This window comes from Neofelis nebulosa, chromosome 15 (assembly GCF_028018385.1).
Source record: "Neofelis nebulosa isolate mNeoNeb1 chromosome 15, mNeoNeb1.pri, whole genome shotgun sequence".
NCBI classification, from domain to species: domain Eukaryota; kingdom Metazoa; phylum Chordata; class Mammalia; order Carnivora; family Felidae; genus Neofelis; species Neofelis nebulosa.
The window spans coordinates 9,334,766-9,354,989 of record NC_080796.1 but is presented as its reverse complement, the minus strand read 5'-3'; the positions used below and the strand labels follow the sequence as shown (position 1 = coordinate 9,354,989).

The 20,224-nt window shown below is 61.2% G+C and overlaps 1 protein-coding gene across 1 annotated transcript in view; it reads right to left on the bottom strand.

The window, feature by feature from the left end:
• The window catches only part of COQ8A (coenzyme Q8A), a 43,954-nt gene that overhangs the window by 14,693 nt on the left and 9,037 nt on the right, over window positions 1-20,224 (bottom strand). Inside the window, exons 2-4 of the mRNA XM_058700197.1 lie at window positions 5,489-5,673; window positions 2,840-3,244; window positions 2,524-2,590 (exon numbers count right to left, since the gene is read on the bottom strand). Of these exons, the coding sequence (XP_058556180.1) occupies window positions 2,524-2,590; window positions 2,840-3,244; window positions 5,489-5,665 (649 nt within the window). The 5' untranslated portion in view covers window positions 5,666-5,673. The remainder of the gene's footprint in view (window positions 1-2,523; window positions 2,591-2,839; window positions 3,245-5,488; window positions 5,674-20,224) is intronic.

Here is a 20,224-nt window from a genome sequence, read left to right as displayed (position 1 = left end):
GGTCAGATCTCCTCTCCTAAAAACTTGACTCCTACCCTACCTCCTCTTCTATCCCCCTCCTTAAAAAAAAAAAACAAAAACAAAAACGAAAACAAAAAACCCGAGTTTATAGAAGGGAAAACCTAGGTCACAAGGAAGCAGGGCTGGAACTATAACCCAGATATTACAATGGCATAAAGCCCAGTTCTGACCCCAAATTCAGTATCTGAACCCATCTTTCCCATCATCACTCTTTACCAGGACCTACTGCCCACATCTTAGCCATGATCCCCCAGAGCCGGCCTGGACCCAGGACGCCCACCCCCATCTCGGCATCGGAACAGCTGGCACAGCCCCTGCCCTCCACCTCCACTAGCTGAGCACCCGACCTTCTGGTCTATAGGAGTCCCCTTCCTTCATGTCCCCTTGTAAAACATTCCCACACCTGTCGGTCCACCTGTCGCCCCATGAGGGGAAGAAGGTTGGAAGTGCTTTCTAGAGAAACAAAGAAGAGGAGGGTTACTTCCATCTGGGCAGACAATGACCCATCAGGAAACCACACACCTCACAACCCAGTGAGGAACACACACAAATAGGATGCTTGTACCTCTGGACAAAATGGCTTTTTGCAACGCGTACGGTTCTGAGAATCTCTGCCATTAATTCTGACGCTCTTCTATTCAATTCCATTCTACTTGTTTTTCAAATGTTGGGCCTGACCCACGAAGTTCATGTCACGCCCACTGAAGGGTCGAAACGCACAGCGTGAACGCGTCCCGGGGAGGGAGGAGGCCCAGAAGTCACCTCTGGAGCCAGAAACGGCACGTTCCTCCCAGACCCGGCCCCTCTCTGCTGTCATCCTACCCCCTCGAAGCCCAAAACATGAGCTGCTGAGTGCTGGGCAACAACACGGGCCCCCCTGAATCACAGCCGTGGGCCAACCTCTGGCGCTCGGACACCCAGGACGGCTCCAGATCCCGGCGGCTGTCAGTGAAGGCTCCGGGGGCTTCTGATGGCACAAAGCACCTTCCAAGACCTGAACCTCACCTCACCTCAACCCAGGCTGCCTCTGGCCACCCGCCCCCCACCCAAGGGGAGCCTCGCACCCGGTCTTACCGACGCTGCCTCTCTGCCCTCCACCCAGGAGGGCCTGGCTTCGACCTCTTTCACCAGGCATTCATGGCCTTCCATCACATTCTAATTTACCGCCACACCCTTCACTCTGACCACTTTTCCCCGAACAGACCCTCTACTACCCTCACCCCCAAAGACTCCCACGAGAGGATCACACATCTCTAAAACCCATCAGCCAAAGGAAGCCTCTGTGGCGAGCCCCATCTGGAGCGGCAGGAAGGGGGCTCGAGAGAAAGACTACAGAGTGACCAGGGACAGATCGGGCCTCAGACTCGTGGGGAGAGACGAAGGGCCCCATTCAATACTTCGGTAGGAACAAACACTGCCCGCCGCGCCCCGACTAACAGCCTCTTACAACACAGGGGCCGCACCGGGTCTCCAGCGGAATAAGGACCGCCGGAGGCCCCCAGGGCAGGGACTCCCAAACTCATCCTGGTAGTGGCCCCCCCAGAAGTCACATGCTCCGTGGAACACCGGTTGAACGCAAAGCCACGAAAGGAAATAAAGCAATAACTCTGTCCTGAAAGTCAGACGATACTCTGCCAGATCCCCGAGCAGCTAAGGAGCAGCAAATGCCAAATTTTAAGACAGCAACGATGGAAGGAAAGCTTCCGCGGAGAAACTTCCATCCAGTGAAGGCGGCGGGCTCTGCGCGTTCGGAAGACAGCCAGCCAGTGTGAGAGCCCACACGCGGGTCCACCTCCAGGAGCACGGAGCCAACCCCGAGGGAGAACTAGGACGGCACCTCCGGGACAAGAGGCAGCAGAGACAGAACAGCGTGGATGCTGGACAGTCTCGGGAGGGAGACCCAGAAGCCCAGCAAAGCACAGAGCGAGCGGGGCACGGTGCAGACACACGGCAGCGAGCCCTCATCCGGGTCAGGAAGGAAGTACTGGAGATGACAGCACGGGGTCACAGAGCAGGTGCAAGCGCCATAACCTTTCACCGAAAGGCCGTCCCCTCGGCGCAGGTGTACCCGATGCAATACTACTCTCAGAGCTCCCGGCTCCACAGGCCTCACGACAGCACCCGCGACACCCGCAGGCACGGCGGGTCAGGGCAAACACCACTCTGCCGGGACTCACCAGCCCCGTGAGGAACCTCTCCTCGCCAGCCGCACCCCCCCCCCCGCCCCCACTTGTGGAGGGGCTGAGTGGCAGATGCGGCAGATGCCGTCCCCGGGCGTGGCCCGAGCAGCTCACGGCAAAGCGGGGGCAGGAGGAATCCAGTCACTGGGTCATCCCCCGAGGGAAAGGGCCAGGAGCAGCTACTGCAGGAGCCGACGCCCTCCCCGGGACCCCTGTGGCCCCCACCGTCCTCCTCCTCCACGCAGGCCCCGCAGCGGCCCCGCTCAGCCGGGGCTGGCACGCCAGGGCAGGTGAGGTGGCACGGGGCACACGGCCACCTTACCTCCAAAGTTGGCCAGCCGCCCGATCCGTGTAACTGGCACCTTCCGCTCCCGAGCCCGCTCGCTGAGCTAGAGGGAGCAAGGAGAGAGACCTCACGGAACTGGCGATCGGGGACAGGACCCCCTTCGGGGCTTCACGCTGCCCCCCACCAGACCCCCTCCACCCCCGAAGGCAGCCGCCCCACCAAGAGGGGGCCTCTGTGCTCCTGGAAACTCCAGAGCACGACATCCAGGGGTGCCCCGGAGGAGGGCCCGCCGCCGGCACCACCGTGGACGGCAGCCGCCCCAGCCCCATCCGAGGGCCCCTCCGGGACGCACCATCTGTTTGTGGGGCTTGCTCTCGGGGCGAGCCTTGGCCTGCCGGGCCTTCTCAATGTCCTCGGCGGTGAGGCCCCCCATGGGGGACTGGTCCTGGTGGAAGAACCTTCGCCGAAGGCCCGTGGCAGAGAGTGGGTCTCTGGGGTCTCCAAAGAGCCTCCCGGTCACTGTGCCCAGAGGGGAGGCAACCTGGCCCGGGAGCCCGGCTTCCCTAAAGGGTCCGCTGGCAAGGTAGGCAGGAGCTGGGCCCTCACTGCTGGCCTGGTCCCAGGGTGGAGGCGGCGACCGGTCAGGGGAGGAGGCCGCAGAGAGATCCGTGGGGGCCCCTGCAGTCTGAGGCCCAGAGAACTCTGCTTCCGGGTCATCGAAGCCCTCAGCATATGGCTCTTCACGCCGATCCTGACCCTGCAGGAAACAAAAGCGGAGTGAGAGGAGGCGGCCAGCCCAAGGCTCCCCTGTGTCACCCCCGCACAGGACAGCGCGCTCCGGGAAGCAGCCTCAGCCGGCTCCACAGGGGCGAGCCTCCCTGGCCCGGAAGCCCGGAGACACAGGCTCCGCTCCGCGGACCTGGGGGGGGCAGGGAGTGGGCACACAGCCACCCAGCACCTGCCGGGCACCTTGCCTGTAAATCAGGGCTAAGGAGGGGCTCCCAGGGCACTGGGGAGCGGGCCAGGCCAGGGGACGGGGAGAGCTCTGAGAAGTAAAAGGCCAACCAAAGACTGGCGAGGGCCGTGCAAGGACGGCGTCCACCTGCCACACCCGGCCAGCATCTCGCCGCAGACGCGGCCATCACAAGTCGGCCTGGCCGTTCCTCTAAGAGGCTCTTGGCCGCCGTCCCCAGGAGCTGCGGGTCCAGGGCAGGCAAGGAGGGAGGCGCCACGTTTTCCCCGCAGCGGTCACAGAGACTACGCTGCGGGCCCAGGTTCTTCCTACGTCAGAACCCTGAGTGACCTGGAAGGCCTCCTGACCCCTCCCTGCTACTTGCTCATCTGGAAACAGGGCTGTGCACAGTCACAGAGCTGTGTGGGCCACAGGCCGGGGAACAGCACGGAGGGATGCCCCAAGGCCACAGGGGTGGGTGTGGGGCGCACAGGGTGCCTGCAGGTGCCGCCAAGCTGCACCTCAGCCTGCGGGACACAGAGGGGTCTGAGGACGGAAGCCGTGCCCTCGGGGAAGGAGAGAGACCGGCCATCACGCTGTCGCTCTCATTTCATAAATGGGAAACTGAGGCCGGGAGAACGGAACTGATCTGGTAAAGGCCCGGCGACCGGCCTGTGGCGGAGCGGGGATCGCTGGCCCCGCTGGCCACCCTGCCACCGCCAGACAGCACTTGTCAGTGCTGGGCAAGCCCGGTGGGGAGGGGGCGGGGCAGGCTCACGGGAGCCACGGCAGTGGGGCGTCCTCCTGCCGTAAGTGCCGTAACTCTCCCCCGAGTGTCTGCTCAGCGAGTAAGGTAACAACTCCCTTGAAGGACTAGAGGGTCAGGCATTTCTGGATTACCCGGCCGGCCAGCCCCCCCCTCGAGGCAAGGGGACACCGACATCTGAGTTTTCGGGAAAGACCAGGAGCACGCTGAGGGCCATCACCTCGCTCGGTGTCCCCTCCGTGGTGGGACCGCCACACCTCCCCCACCCCACCCCCAGGGATGCCGCTGGAGGCTGGGAATCCTAAAGTCCCGACCAAAGCCCTGGGGGCTGTGACAGCCTCACAGCTTGGAGCAGCAGTGGCCTTTGTCCACAAGGCCAGACAACCACGCGACAGAGACGGACGGACGGACGGAGGTGGCAGGGCGCCCCCTCTGCAGCCCAACTCTAGGCCCACACGGCCGTACACACCCGCCTCCCCATCCGCTGGGGCGCCAGGAACGTCTAGGTGCCCTGCAAGGTGCCGGCCCGGTGGACAGCGCTCTGCGGCCGCAAACCCTGGGGATGGTCGCCTGTCCCGCACGCGGTTTTGCCTGTGCCCCTGCAACAAGAAAGGTCTCTGGGCTGGGCACATGGGACGGCAGGACGGTGAGGAGGAGGGGGGTGGGCTGTGCCCGCTGGCACCTGGGACAGAGCGGGCCCCCCGCACATGGAGGAGGGAAGCCCGGCCCGGCTGTGGCCCTGCTGTGGCCCGGCTGGCGCGGTGGGAGGAGCCACGTGACAGCTCAACACTGCGTCACGACACACAGCTCCCCCCACTTCTTCACCAGAACCGACCCACCAAAAAAGCACTAACGAAAGTCGGGTAAACCAGGAGAGGGTGCTTGGTCTCATAAACTGCCTCCCTTAAGAAATCACTTTGTGACTTTTCTAATTTCCAAAATTAAAAAGGCCTCTGCCCAGCGTGTCCGGGAGGCCCAGGAACTGAACGCAGGCCTGGGGGGGGGGGGGGGGGGGGGGGGGGGGCACTGGCGCCCCCTCAGGACAGGCCTGGGCCTGCGGGCCGGTGAATCAGGGTCTGACTAGAGTGTGCGGGCCACCGTCCCCGGGTGCTCCTCCCCTCTCTGTGAAGCTTCCTGAGCTGCAACCACCTGGGGGCATGAGTCACGCAGGGAGCCCCCACCACACCCGGAAGGGCAGCCGGTCACCTGAGCTGGCCACCCCGCCACCCCCCCATCTCCCTGAGAGCTCCCAGCCACCCCAAACCCCCAGCCCCCCCCCTTACCTGCACCTTGCCCAGGACCAGGCCGATCTGCTCCGCGGCAGTGGACTGCAGGGCCCTGGCCGCCAGGACCAGCTCCCCGCCGAGGCCCAGGTGCTGCAGGTGGGTTTCCACGGCCGCCTGGGCCAGCTTGGCAAGGCCTCTGACCAGCATGATGGCGTCCCCCAACATGGCAGTCATCCTCAGGGCTGGAAGAGAGCGGGCCGGTCGGGGGGTGCTCCACACTGCCCCCAGGGTCACCCTCCCACAGGGCAACTCCACCCCGCACTCTGGCAGAGGCCACGGGGGGCTTGGTTCTTCCACGTGACACTCCACCCCCACCCCCGATCCAGGCTGCAGGAGGGGAGAGAGCGAGCGAGGGCCGGGGCTCGAGGCCGGCTCTGGGTGACCCCCGACCCCGCACTGGCCCGGCCCTGGGCAGAGTGAAAGGTTCTGTGGAGGCGGGGCTGGGGACCCCACAGCCACCCCATGAGACGCAGAAGGCATGAAGGAGCCAAGTGATTTGCCCCACCGAGTGGCACCATTGGGACTTGAAGCCGGACACACAGATTCAGTCCAGTGCTCGGTCCTCTGGACCCACACGAGGCTGGGGAGGCAGCGTCCGCCCCCAAAGCGCCTCCCCGTAGGGCCCAGGGCGCCCGACCCAAGCCCTCAGGGGCTGCCCCCTCCCCACCCTCAGCCTGGACTCTTCACCAAGCCACGGCCTGCGGTCCAGGCCCCAGGGCGTTCCATCCAGGGGACCCTGAGAAGCAGGGCACAGCCAGTAAAGCGCACTGTGGGCGGGACTCCCGTGTGACACGGCCCCCTCCTGTGGGCCCGCACTACTCTCCTTTCTCCACTTGGACACAGTGTAAAACGTGTTTAATGCTGGTCAGGGTCCCCGTCCCCGGTGGTGCTTCACAAGGGGCACATGCTCTCAATCACCCGAGTACTTCTTAAAGCCTGGAGGGGCTGCGTGCCGGGGCGGCGGGGGGGGGGGGGGGGTGGGGGGGGGGTGGGGGGGGGGGGGAAGGGAGATAGGAGAGGGTCCTGGTAACACACTGGGGCTGAGGAAGAGCCACCAAGAGGAAAGGGGCAGCAGGGGGCCTCAGACAAGCAACCGAGGAGCACTCTGGCCCGGCCAGGAGGAGCTGGCACCAGCAAGGAGTCTCGGAGAGAAGATGGGAACCGGGAGAGGAGAGGCCGGGGGGCCCTGCTCGAACAAACACGAGGAGCTGGGAAGGGCCGGATGCACCGGTACGCGGGGCCGGGCGCACAGACGCCCGCGGGCTCTCCCAGGGAATCATGGACAGACGCCCACGGGCTCTCACAGGAGAGCACCGGCAGGGAAGGTCAGGTGAGAGCACCCACCAGGGAGTCGGCCACGGCTCTGGGGCCTGGCGGCTGGCTGCCCCCCACCCCCGCGGGGAGTTCCGCAGGGACGTGCCTTCCCCTGAGCGTGGGAAGGCTACGGCTACGTGTATCTGGAAGGAGAACCGCAGTGACCGCCAGAGTGACCGCCAGAGGAACCCACGAACGCACAGGAGCCTGGACCGCGGAGCTGCCCTGCTACCGCCTGCCCTCCTGCCACCTTCATGGACAGCGGCCGCCAGGCACCGGCCCGGGGGCTCTCCACACTCGGTCTCTTCCAATTCTTTGTCAACAACCCGGTGACACACGCATTACTGCCTATTTCACAGAGGAGAAAACCAAAGCCAGGGAAGTTAACTACCCTGCATGGTGTCCCAAGTGGTGGCCCTAGAGTCCGACCCTGGCCCTCCTCTGCTCTGTGCCCACCACACCACACCGCCTCCCCAAACAGCCGCCCTGCTGGCTCCAAGGCACCCTCTCAGGGACAGGGCCCTGCTCCAACACAAATGGGCTGCCTACACCCTCATCAAAGACAAGGAGGTTTCTGGAAGGTGACCACACCCTTGAGAGAGACAAAGGGGAGGGGCTAGCCGGGCCCATCATCTGCCACCATTTCACACCGCCGGCTCTGGTGGGATCCTGCTCTTTAAGGGGACAAACAAGGGTGAGTCCCACAGACCAAATGTCCAGGCGTGGGGAGAGCTCACGTGGCCGGTGCTGGCTCTCAAACTGCCAGCCCCCTGGCCCCAGCCCCGACACACACAGCCACACCTGAGTCACCATCCCGTATGGGGGAGCCCCCAGTGAGAGGAAAGGTTTCCGAAGGAGAGTTAGGGACCCATAATGGTGGATGGAGGCCAGGCCCGAGCCACATCTGTTCAGAAGGACCCCTGCGGGTGTCCCCAGGGAATCCACCGTACCCCACTGCCCCAAGGGCACCCCCAAACAGGCCTACACCTCGCCCACCTCCAGATAACCAAAGTAGAGCCTCCCACGGACAGAGACTCCGATGATTCCAAAACCTCACCTTGTCTGCTGATACCGTATCTTCCACAGACCCTCCTAAGACCTATTTAATTCAGACTTCATTTCCAGGCCGAAAATTACTTCCGCCTGATTCATCCAAGTCATAAGCACGAACAACAGCTTCTCTGGAGCAGAGCTGAGAAGTGATAGGGGGCAGGTCTGCCCTGCGCTGGCTGACTGGCCCACCGCACCGACGGAGGCTCAAACCGGAAAGGCCACGTCCAGCCTTGCGCGCTGCAGACACAGGCCTGGGGTCCCCTGGAGCCCGGTCCTCACGGCCCCCCCCCAAAGGGCCAGGACTGCACCGACTGCACAATGACGCATTAAAAACAATTCCTAAGGAAAAAATGTTACATAAATTGACCAAAAATGTTTAAATTCCCGCCTTTGGGAGGTAGGAGTAAGTAACCAGGGTCTCTTCCAGTATTTTCCTAACATTATTGGTCCCACACAACCTACCTTCAAAAAAGGAAAACAAAGTCATCTAGGAACAGTACACATTAGAAAGGACTGGCTGTGCCTTCTCCCGGTGCAAACGGCAGCGCCCTCGTCCCCAGGGCGGTCCCGACGGGTGCCAGGTGCATGCACCTGGCCAGCAGGCCCCATCAGGGTGGAGATACCACCACAGAGACACAAGCTTCCTGCTCGCCGTGGTGCAAAGCCTGCTTTTCTCAAGTCCACAGGCTCATCTGTGAGCAGATTCTCAAGTGGATGCGGATTTCAAACACGCAGCCCAGGCCCGCGGCTGCTCTGACAAATATATTTATTTAACACGCAGGGGCTGCCCCCAACCCCCACCCTCCCGCCGCTCCCAAAGTGAGCCGGTCACACCCTACTCTACACCACCGAAGCTTTGCGGTGTCTACTCTCCACGGGCAGTGAGGAAAAAGAACGATCTTTCCAGAACTTTTCTCACCTTCTGGTTTTTAAAAAGTGGGTCTCATGGATCTCAGGCACCAGAATCCCAACGTGACTCAGAATTCAGGGACCCGGAATGTGCTGCAATCTCCCCCCCACCCAACCTCAAGAACCAGCACAAGAACCAGCTACACCAGGAGGCGTTTTCATCACGATAGTAAATAAAAGCAAAAGCTGCCAAACATGTTTAATACACCAATTAAGGCCTCATCTGCACCAGGATTCCATCTGCAAGTACGGGAGCCCTCAGCCCACCAGGCTCCAGAGGGGTTTCTGACTTCGCCCAGAAGAGACGTAGCAAGGAGCGGCCGGCTCTCTGCCTACCTGGCAGGTGCCCCAGAGGGCCTCTCCCCCGAGGAAGGGGCAGCCAAAGTGCCGGGTGGGCAGACGGAGGCAGCAGTGGCGGGGCGGGGCGGCACTCCCCTTCGGGGTGCCCGCTAGGGACCAGCGCCAGAACAAAAAGGCATTTAGTTCTCCATCGCACGTTCAGGAAGGTGTGCTCCCAGCGCTCTGGGCTAGTCCCTGCAGGCCCCAGGTGAGCCTGCCCTGCCCCGGGCGCTTACAGCCAGGTGCCATGCAGGCACTCCCATGAGGGGCACAGAGACCAACTGAGGCTGACACACGAGGGTCGGGCGTGGAGGAGGCCGCTGACCAGCAGAGACGGTCCTAGGAGCAGGGACACGGGGTCCCAGCTCCGCCACGGCCGCTGACACTTGCTCATTCATCCCTCTTCAGTAGGAGACCCTTTTCTGGTCCCCACGTGCTAAACTAATTTAGCAAATTACAGGAAGTAAATAGACTATTATCTAAAGAGAGAAGGAACACGAATAGATGCAGCTCAGCACCCCCAGGGACAGAGGCTGAAGAAACACAGGCAGTTTCCCTGAACCTGGGGCCCTCAAGCTCCGAGAATTCTCCTACCGACCCTTCACCCTCTGACCTTCCCCCACGGCTTTTGGGACACTCGCTCATTCACGGTGGAGAACAGCCTCGGGTGTTCCCACACATTCGCCGGGAATTGCCAGGGAGTGGGGACCCTCGAATCCAGCCTCCAAAACTAAAGAACACCACAAGGCGATGCCTACCTGGCCAGACAGAACAAGACGCGCCAGCAGGGGAAAAGGTGAATCGAACAGGCGATCCCGACAGCCGTAAAGCAGACGAAGGCACGTTTCCACGCGGGACCTGCACGCGGGGATGTACTGTCGGGAGGGTCTCGTACACACCCCAAGCCCCCCCTCGGAGCCAGAACTCGCCATCTGTCACTCGTCTCTCCTCTCGAGGGGACAGCGGGCCGGAGACAGGGTGGGGGCTCCCCAAGCCAGTGCCGGACCCCTTCGGGGCTCTAAAGCATGGCGTGAGCGGCACACACCCCCGCTGGCCTCAAACCGCCCTGAGCTGTCCCGAAGCCTCGGGGTGGCTGGTATGTGGACCCCAAAGTAAGCTGCACAGAAAGCGCTCTGTCTTGGGGAGTACGTGTGAAGCGGGTCCAACTGTCTGCCTCAGATGTCACCCTGTCCCCCCGTGTCCCCGGGGATGAAGCCCAGCACATCCAAATCTGGGCTCCCCCCCCACCCCCACTCCACCCCCGCCGCCGGGCTGCCCATCCGCAGGAATTTGCCCACCCCCACACTTGTCTCCTACCATCCTCCCCCCTCCCCCCTCCCTGTCCGCTTCCCCCAGGGCAACTGCCCCCCCTCCGTGCCCAGCTGGCCCCACTGCCCTAGTCCCTGCCAGCTCCCACCCCCACAACCCCAGCTTCTCTTGCCTTGTTCCCTCCACTCACTGACCCAATGGGGTCAACCCAATTGAGGCTGCTGGCCTCAGCATGGGATGCGATCGAACTTTCTTCCTACCGCACTCAGCCCAAACATCACCTCTTCTAGGACGCCCTCCCCAGTGTGCCCTTCCCGCCCCCCACCCCTGCCTCCACCTCCGTCCTTCCCCATCAGTCCTAGTGGCAGTGACTGTCCCCTCCCCTAAGGGGCTGTCAGCCAGAGCAGGGCGAGGACCACCCCCGTCTTCCGTCTTCCGCTTTCCTGGTCTGCAGCTCTGAGCTCCACAGAGTAGGCAGGTAATAAATATGTTAACGAGAATGACCTCAGCTGTCCCTCCAAGGCTGCCACTTGTGGGACTGGCTCACACGTGCTGAAGCTTTAATCTAGATTCGGAATCACCGGTCCCTGAGAAGCCTGGTCTGGGGCAGGGCCCTCACGCTTCAAGGAGCATCGGGGCTTCCCGGGGGGCTTGTTAAAGCACAGACAGCTGGGCCCGCCCCCTGTTTCTGATCCTGTAAGTCTGGGGTGGGCCTGGAGACCTGCATTACTCACAGGCTCCCAGGTGCTGCTGGTGCTGGACGCCTACCCGGGAGCCCTGCTCTGGAGGGGAAAGGAGGCACAGGTGGCCCTCGCCAAGGCCAGGCGGGAAGGCGGAAAACAGGTCCTTCGTGCAAGTTTCTCCCTGCTGCCCCTCCCCCAAAGTCTGGCCTTGCCCTTCGGTGGAAACCTTCCACCTGCCCTTTCCTTTCCTGTTTGTTGCTGCCTCAAGGAGCTGAAAAGGAGGAGCTTGGAGGCAATGAGCCACAGAGCCCTCACTGACTGTCACTTCCCGCACTCCTCTTCGGGAGGCCCCAGGGCGGGGGCACCAGTGACCTTCTGCCCTGGCCCAGCCAAGAGCGAGCTCTACTTTGGGCACGAACGTTGTCCATTTCTAGCCTGCACGGGCCCTGAAAAGCTCCTTTACGTGCTTGAAATTGTTCTTTTTTCGTTTTACTCTAAGAAAAGGGAAACACCAGGTGACTGTCCCCACAGGGACCCTGAGGAACATGCAAGGCAGGGGAAGACAGAAACTTGGGAGCCCAAATCCATGAGCGTCTGCGGCCACACCCCAGAGGCCAGTGCTCAGTACGGGACACCTCGGGGGCTCCGGGCCTCCGGCCGGTGTGGGGCCGCCCAGGGTCTCTCGCCAGGCGCTTCCGAAACAGCAAATGTGCTGGAACCGAACCCACGCAGGTGAACCAGGGATGAGGCAGAGCAAAACAGCGGCCAGGCCTGGACAGTCGGCCTTCTCAACAGGGGCCAGGCCATTAGGGCCACCCAGTCCCCACAGCTGCCAGTCACTTCAGGAAGTCCCCAGACCTGCACGCCTACCAGGAAGTGCCCCCCCTTCTCCTCGCTGGCCACCCCGTCCTGGCAGTTATGCAAGAACCCTGCCAAAACCCGGCACGTTGCACCCCCTTCAAAACGGATTCGTGTGGCAGTTCGGCTACAAGATCGTAAACCAAGATGCTAAAACCGTGACACGGGATGCTGTGCAGTCACTGGGAATGCCACACGGAAGGGCTTTTACGGACAAAGAGGGAAGTTTACCAAAAGTTTCCCACGTGAAAAAAATGCAGGTATCCAGTCTCAGCCTTCATTTTTTTCTAAAATTTTCTACAAAGAACATGCACGACTTTTACAGTAGAAAACAAATGATATGAAAATAACATTAAATATCTGCTTAAACTAAAAAACGCAGGCAGGCACGCAAAAGTGTAAAGGAACCGCTCCGTGTCCCCGAGAGGCCGAAGCAGCTGGCGGACGCTGTCCTTACGGCCTGTGAGCCCCCGTCCTGCAGCAGGAGACGACGACCCTACTGGCCGCCAGGAGCGGGGAACACGGACACCCCACTCTGGGGCACGAGGCTCAACCGCCCTCTCAGAAGGTGGGGACACAGGTCGGCAGGAGAGGCCTGGTGCCGGCCCCCGCGGTAAAAGTGGGTACTTCCCCCCACAAAACCGGGATCCTAGTTTAGAATAAAGGGCAGCGACCACATTTTCCTGAACCAAAAGTTAGGACACATAGTATGACGAGGGTCCTTCTCGGTGAGGGGCCAACAAAGCACGACCCCTGGTCCCATCTGACCCCGCCTCCTGCTTTTGTAAATAAACATTTACTGGAACACGAGCGTGTCCTTCATCTGTGTGCTGTCCACGGCCCGCAGAGTTGAACAGTTGTAAGAAAGATCGAGGGACCACAAAGCCCCTCCTGGAACATCTGTTGACCCCTCTTCTGGGACAATAGTAAATCAGAACCACCAGTGTCCCAGGAACTCTGGAAAGGTCCCCACAGCTGTCTCAGAGCCGCCCCACAAGGCTCGTGTTGGGGCGGATCCCCCCTGACCACGAGGGATGGGCTCACTCACCAGACACAGAGAGCCCACCTGCAGAGCACCTCCACCCCCAGGGGCTGGAGCCGGAAGAAGGCGCCCCCAACAGGGCGGCCTGAGTGCTGCCACAAAGGGTCAGGCCGGGGGGGGGGGGGGGGCGGGGGTGCAGGAGGCTGTCAGGGTGACTGCCTCCGCGTCTCCTCTCCCTCCTCCTGCCCTTTCAGGTGCCCCTGCACCCCCTTGCCTCACCCTAACAAGGGCCACTGTCAGTCCCTAGCTTGAGCCCGAGTGGACAGACACGCACCCATCTAATTGTCCTTCATTCCTGCACTCCCACGCGTCCCTAACAAGGGCCCCGGCCAGGCCGGCCCTGGGCCTGCTTGAGAGGTGGTGGGGCTCAGGGGGCGTGCGGGACGGACACAGGCAGACGGGGATGTATACCGCTGCATCCATCTGGAGCCCACGGAGCCCCTGACTGCAGGCGTGGTGGCCTCCGGGCAAGCCGCTCTCTGCCCCGTTCACCGTGGACCCCACGTGGGTCTGGCCCCACAGCCCCTGGACGGCCCAGCACAGTTGTGCGTCATGAGGGAGTCAGTTTCGGGGCCCTGAGTTATCTTCTGGATTAAAGACTTCATGTCCCTCAAAAGCTTCCAGACCCTGGGGCTTTTCCTTGCAACTGGTAGAAAGTACACACGCTGCACTCACGCACACAAGAGCTTGTTCAGCGGCAGAATGACGCTCCCCTCCCGTGAATTTCACCAGGTCCCCAAATGTTTTCATTTTGTGAGAAGCAGAAAACCAGCACAACGTGGTAACTACAGCTGCTGCTATTTACAGAGAGTCGATTATACGCCAGGCTGTGCGCTAAGTGTTCTACGATATTCCTTCAATCGTTTTTATAAGGTAAGTGCTTTTATCGTGTCCAGTTCTGAGATGACATTCCCATTTAACAGGGAAGAGGAAGAAACAAGCAGAAGCCTGTTTTCGCATCTTAGACTGTGAGCCATTCCCGGCCCATGGGGAGATTAAGATGGCCTCTGGCTTCCCTGTTTTGCCCCAAGGCAGGCACGGGGGGGGGGGGGGGGGGGACGGGGGCTGTTAAAAGCAGCAGCAGAAGCTCCCCCCTCCAATCAATGGTGACAGCCCAGAGAGAAACACTGTCAATGAACCAACACACGCCCAGGGCTCCAAAGCACTGGGGGGGGGACGGGGGACGGACGGAGACGGGGGTCGGGGGGCGGACAGGGCCTCCCCTCCTTCTGGAGAGCAAATGTGACCGACTGCACACAGGGCTTTTATTCACCTGCCTGCCAAGCATGGGGTACGGACAGCAATTTCGCTCTCTGACCAAAAGCTCACCGAAGTTTTCTTCTTAGAACATGAGAACAGGGGCACCCACATGGCTCAGTCGGTTAAGCATCTGAATTCAGCTCAGGTCATGATGTCACAGTTCATGGGTTCGTGGGTTTGAGCCCCACATCAGGCTCTGTGCTGACAGCATGGAGCCTGCTTCGGATCCTCTGTCCCCCTCTCTCTCTGCCCCCACTTGTGAGCACACGGCTGGTCTCTCTCTCTCAAAAAAAAATTAAAAAAATAACAAACCATGAGACCAATGCTCATGGCAGATATGGTGCTGGGGGACCAGTCGAGGCACTCCGGAGCAGGGTGCCCTGGGTTCGAATCCTGACTCTATGGCTGACCCAAGCCATTCCGGGGTAGTTGTGGGCCTCAGCTTCCCCATCTGCTCTCGAGAGGAGTGGGTTAGGTAATCCACACCATGGCACTCAGGGCCTCAAGTGACTGACGCACAGTAGGTACTCATCCCTGTGACCCCAGAGGCCCTCCAGAATGAAGTTCAGCCTCAGTGAGACCAGAGGGGCCTGAATGACAGCAGTGTGCACAATCCCGTTTATCCACGTCCAGGCTCTCAGGCCGGGTACAGGGTCACGTCTGACTCAGGAAGGACGGTGTCACCCTCTCCCGGGGCCAGTGGGACTCATCTATGCTGCACTGTGAGGCCGTCCAGCGAGCCGGCAGCCCCCCTGGGCGCTAGCAATAAATACCCGCTGGCAATCCTTGGCACGGTCAAGGCCACTCCTAGAGGAGAAAATGGCAAGGGAAGCTTTCGCTGGTATCTTATGGGAGGAACGGTGGGGGGCCCTCTGATCCCTGTGAGCTCACTCTACCTCCAGAATAACCTCCCCAAATCCCCTTCACCACGCTAACGCCTTGCTCAAACGGCTCCGAGCCATCTGAAGGATAAACAGGATAGGCCCCACCGCCTGAGCCTGAGGCTGGAGGCGCCACGGTCAGACCCGGGCCCCCTGCCCAGCGTCCACTTGCACCTGTGCCCTGGGAGCTCCAACCCCCTGACAAGCAAGCCCGCTGGGGCGCACCTGCACATCTAAGCCACGCCCCCACCAGCCAGGCAGACGGAAGGGCACTGTCATTGTGAGGCCTGGCGTCCGGGACCGGGAGTCAGCCCTGTCTGACCAGCCAGGCCCCTCCAGGCCTGTTCCTGAACCTCCCCTAAAACCTGCTTCTTGCCCGGAAGTTACGGCATAAATCCTTACGGTGTTCACTCTGCGCAGGAGGATATACCCTGCACGTGTGAGCGCCATACTTACTCAAGGACACGTTCCCGATCCGGCCCTAACCTGACTCTTTGCGCCTGAGGGCTGCCCTCATCTCCGGGGCTGGCCGGATCCTGCCCTGCTGGGTAAGTCGCGGCTCCCACACACACACACACCTTTTCTCTAAGCCCCTCGCCGGAGTGGCGCCTCTCAGACATCCACCCGCCCCGACACCCAGGCTGATCCCAAAGACACGGAGGACAAGCCCCGTCACATGGGAAGGTGGACGGGACCCTGGGTGGGGAGGCCCGGAGCCGCGGTGGAGGAGCTCCCTGTAAAGGGAGTTCAGCAATTTAAAGGGCTGTGGTCACACGTGGCAGGCTGAAGAATGCCTCGCAGACGTGTCCACGCTCTGGTCCCCGGAACCTGGGGCTAGGTTACCTTACCTGCAGATGGGACTCAGTTCAAGATCCGCAGGATGGGGGATTATCGAGATGGGCCCAGTTCCTCGCGGGTCCTTATGGGAGAGACGCGGGTCGAACGAGAGAAACAGAAGCGGGGCTTCGGCGGTGCACGTGTGAGCCAGGGGCCACAGCCAAGGGCCACAGGCCACCCCCACAGGCTGGGAAACGGGAAATCAAGGGCCACTTGCGCCCTGACGCCCGTTTTGGACCTCTGACTCCAGAACCGTAGCGAGATCTGCAGGGATTTAAGCTGGTGGGTTTGTGATGATTGGTCATAGCAGCCGCAGGACACTCATACAGCGGCTATTTTTAAAAAGGCAAACGGTTGGGCGGGAAGAGGGGCCGGCTAGGTTCTAGAATACCGTCCAGATCATTCTTCTGAAATAATTAGTTTGGTCACCCCACAAACAGCACCGAGTGCCAACCAAGTGTCAGGTGCTGGATTGTCCCACAGCCGCTCAAAGTACATTCTCCTTCCCGACGACCACATCCTGCCGGCTTTCAGCGTAAACGTGCCCCAGTCTTCGGCAAGCCCTTTCCGAGGCTGGGCTCAACATCACACCATTATCGAGCATCGGCTACGTGCCAGGCACTGTGCACAGCCTGGGGTGCCACTAAGTCCAAGTCTCGTTTATTTGTTTTTAGAGACAGAGCCTGAGTGGCAAGGGGGCAGAGAGAGAGGGAGACAGAGAATCGCAAGCAGGCTCCGTGCTGCCACCGCAGAACCCGACGCACACAACACGAGATCGTGACCGGAGCCGAAAGTTGGTCGCTTAACTGACTGAGCCACCCGGGTGCCCCTCAAAATGCTTTTCATCACTTTTTGTCTTCCTAATCTGTAACAACACCTCCACTCCACATTTCCTGTTTCAATGAAATACGCTCCTTGCCCTACAACAACCCTGCGAGAGGCTGTCCCAGTTTGCTGGGGAGAGAAAGCTCGACAAGCAGGAAAAATCTCCCCGAAGCCCAAAGACGTCAGGTGCTGGCCCTCCCGCACTGGCCTGACTCCAGGCTCCCGTCCTTTTCTTGCTGCCCGGGGGCCTAAGACAGAAGCAGGTAAGAAATCTGTCCCCGCATCAATACGTCAACGTTTTAAATCCAGTCACTCTCCCGGAGACACAGCGAGGTTCATGCCCTGAAAAGCGTGTCCACCTGGTTGGGGAAATCGTGAGTCATAGAAATCCCGGAGCTGGCAGGGCTCTCAAAGGCCATCTGGCCAGACTGCCCCTTCCGGAAAGCTCCCGGGTTACCTGGACTAAGCGTCCGCTTACCAGCACCACCCCAGCGAGCCTGGCAACCCGGGCAGGCGTGCTCTGGTCTCAGACATAAATGGCAGAAAGAGGCCCCACACTTAAGTCCACCTCTGGGTGTGTATGAGCCAGAAGGAGACACTGGGTACGTGGCCCTCAGATGCCACACTGCACCCAGCACACGCCTCCACATGCTACACGCAGCCCAGAAAGGGACACCAGCACAAGATGTGCATGCAAAATCTCAGTGATTTTTTTAAATTTTTTAACATTTATTTATTTTTGAGAGAAAGAGCGAGAGAGCAAGAAAGCGAGAGAGAGAGCGAGAGAGAGAGCGAGCATGCGCGTGCACAAGCTGGGGAGGGGCAGAGAGGAAGAGGCAGACCTAGAATCCGAAGCAGGCTCCAAGCTCTGAACGGTCAACACAGAGCCCGACGCGGGGCTCGAACCCACGAACCATGAGATCGCGACCTGAGCCGAAGTTGGACACTTAACCGACTGAGCCACCCAGGTGCCCCAAAATCCCCAGTGCTTTTTAAAACCGGGGACTTTACCCAGACATGGAACAACTCGAGACGGACAGCTATACTCGGGGGAGAAGTGGGAAGATGATCTCAGGGAGAGAGGCAACAAGGCCCCTAGGCAGGGGACTGAGTCACCTCACTGATGTCCCCTCTCCTCTGGCTGCAGAAGTGAGGCCGCAGGCCCTGGCCTGGCCTCCCAGTCCCTCCACTGCAGACCCCAAGGCACCTTCCCAGCCTCACCTCTCACCGTCGCTCCCGACACCCCAGGGTGTCTGCCAGGATGACCCAACGCACACACGTGTGCGCATACACACAGAGTTTCCTACTTCCGTGTGCTGCTCTCTCCTCCTCCCCCTGGAATACCACCTGCTCTGCCCAAATCCTCCCCGTCCTGACAGAATGGCAAACCCTGCAGGGTGGCCGTCCCCCACCCTCATCTCTTGATGGCCTCGGGCGGCCTCCAGAAGGCCTGTGTGACTCTGTGTCCCTGTCCCGTCTCCCTCCCCACATCAGAGGGGAGCCCTCTCACCCAATTCTCTACTCCCCACGGGGTCTGGCGCCTCCTCCGCCCCCAGAGGCGAGCACCGGTCCGCACCGGGTTCCCCCTCACTTGCGGAGCCCCGTCATCAAGCACACGGGGAAACACCCACGTCGACCACCGCCCTGGAACCCCCGGGCACAGCCACCCAGCGGGCAGCAGCGGCATCCCAGTCTAGCAGGGTGGGGGCAGGGGAGGGGCAGAGGGGAGGGTGACTGCTGCTGGTGCACGCTCGAGCCCCGGGAGGGGTGGCGCCAGCGCAGGATGGGGGCCCGACTGCTCCCATCTTGCCTCACCCCTTGCTCAGGAGAAATCGAGGGGGAAGCAGGAAGACGGTGGGCCCGGCCCACCATCCCTGGGCTCCACGCGGTGCCGGCAGGACGCTTCCCAAATGTGGGCCGTGAACACGCTCGCGAGCCAGAGCCACGGGCTTCACCTGCCAAACAGTAACCGCCTGCAGGGCGCAGGGCGACGCGCTGGGACCTCTCGGACCTCCGCCCTCCAGCCCACCAGGTGCAGGGCCAGGCAGGAAGTAACTCCGACCCCGGGTCAGCTCAGCGCAGGCCGGCTCGGCTCTGAAAACCGGGGGCGACAGGGTTTGGGAAGAGTAACCGCAGGACGCCTCTGGTGCCCACCCTTCTAGGCCCTGGAGGGGCGGAGCGATTGCCAGGGCGGGGACCCGCCGTCCCCCAGGGGCAGAAGGGGCTTCCCCTTCCTCCCAACACACACCTCTTCCACCCAGGGTGTGGTCATGAGTACTGAGCCCGGGAGGGACACACCTCCCTGCCTCTCCTCCACACCCACTCACACTCCTGCACGCACACTCACACCACACTCACATACAGTCACCAACACACACTCATGCGCTCGCACTCACACATGCACACTCGTGCACGTGCCCTCACACAAGTCACCAACACACGTGCACACTCAAGTGCTGACTCGCACACCATGCACACTCGTGTACGTGCTCTCACACCACAGTCACCAACACACACATGCACACACTCATGTGCTCTCGCACTCTCACACCACACTTGGTCACCAACACTCATACATGCACACTCCCATGCTCATACACACATGCACACTTGTGCACACGCACGCACACCAGTCACCAACACACTCACATGCACACACATGCTCTCACACTCAACACACGTGTACACTCGTGCTCTCACGCTCACACACACATGCACATTCATGCATGCGCACACCACACGCAGAGTCACCAACACACACATGAACATACTCGTGGTTGCACTCACAAACATGCATACTCGTGGACACACTCTCACCAGTCACCAACACACTTGCACGTGCACACACATGCTCGCATTCATGTGCACACTTGTGAATGCACACTCACACCACACACAGCCACAAGACACTTGCACATGGACACACGTGCGCTCACACCCACACTCACACGTGTGTACTCACACTCCAAGTGACACTCTTACTCTCACACCACACAGTCACCAACACACTTGCATGTGCACACACATGCTCACACTCACGTGCACACTCACACCACACACACGGTCACCAACACACTCGCACATGCACACACTGGTGCACTCACATCCACACATACACGCATGCACTCACGCTTGAAGTGACTCACACGCACACCACACACACTCGCGAGCCCAGCAGAACAAGCACCTCCTCGGCGGGCAGGAGAGGGGCCCTGACGGAGGGCGCGAGGCACAACCCGCCCGCCTTGCTCCTCAGGTGACCCGGGGACCCTCGGCCCCTCCCGCCAGGCGCAGGGCCTCCCTCGCTCCGCAGCTGCCTCCCTGCTTCCCGGACACAGCCTGCGAGCCCCAGCGGCCCACATCTCCCACCCTCCAGACCCCCTCTCCCTCTCTCCCTGCCCAGCTCCCCCTCCTTCCTCCACGAGCGCTCTCCCCGCCTACGAGAGCGCGGTCGCCTTCACTC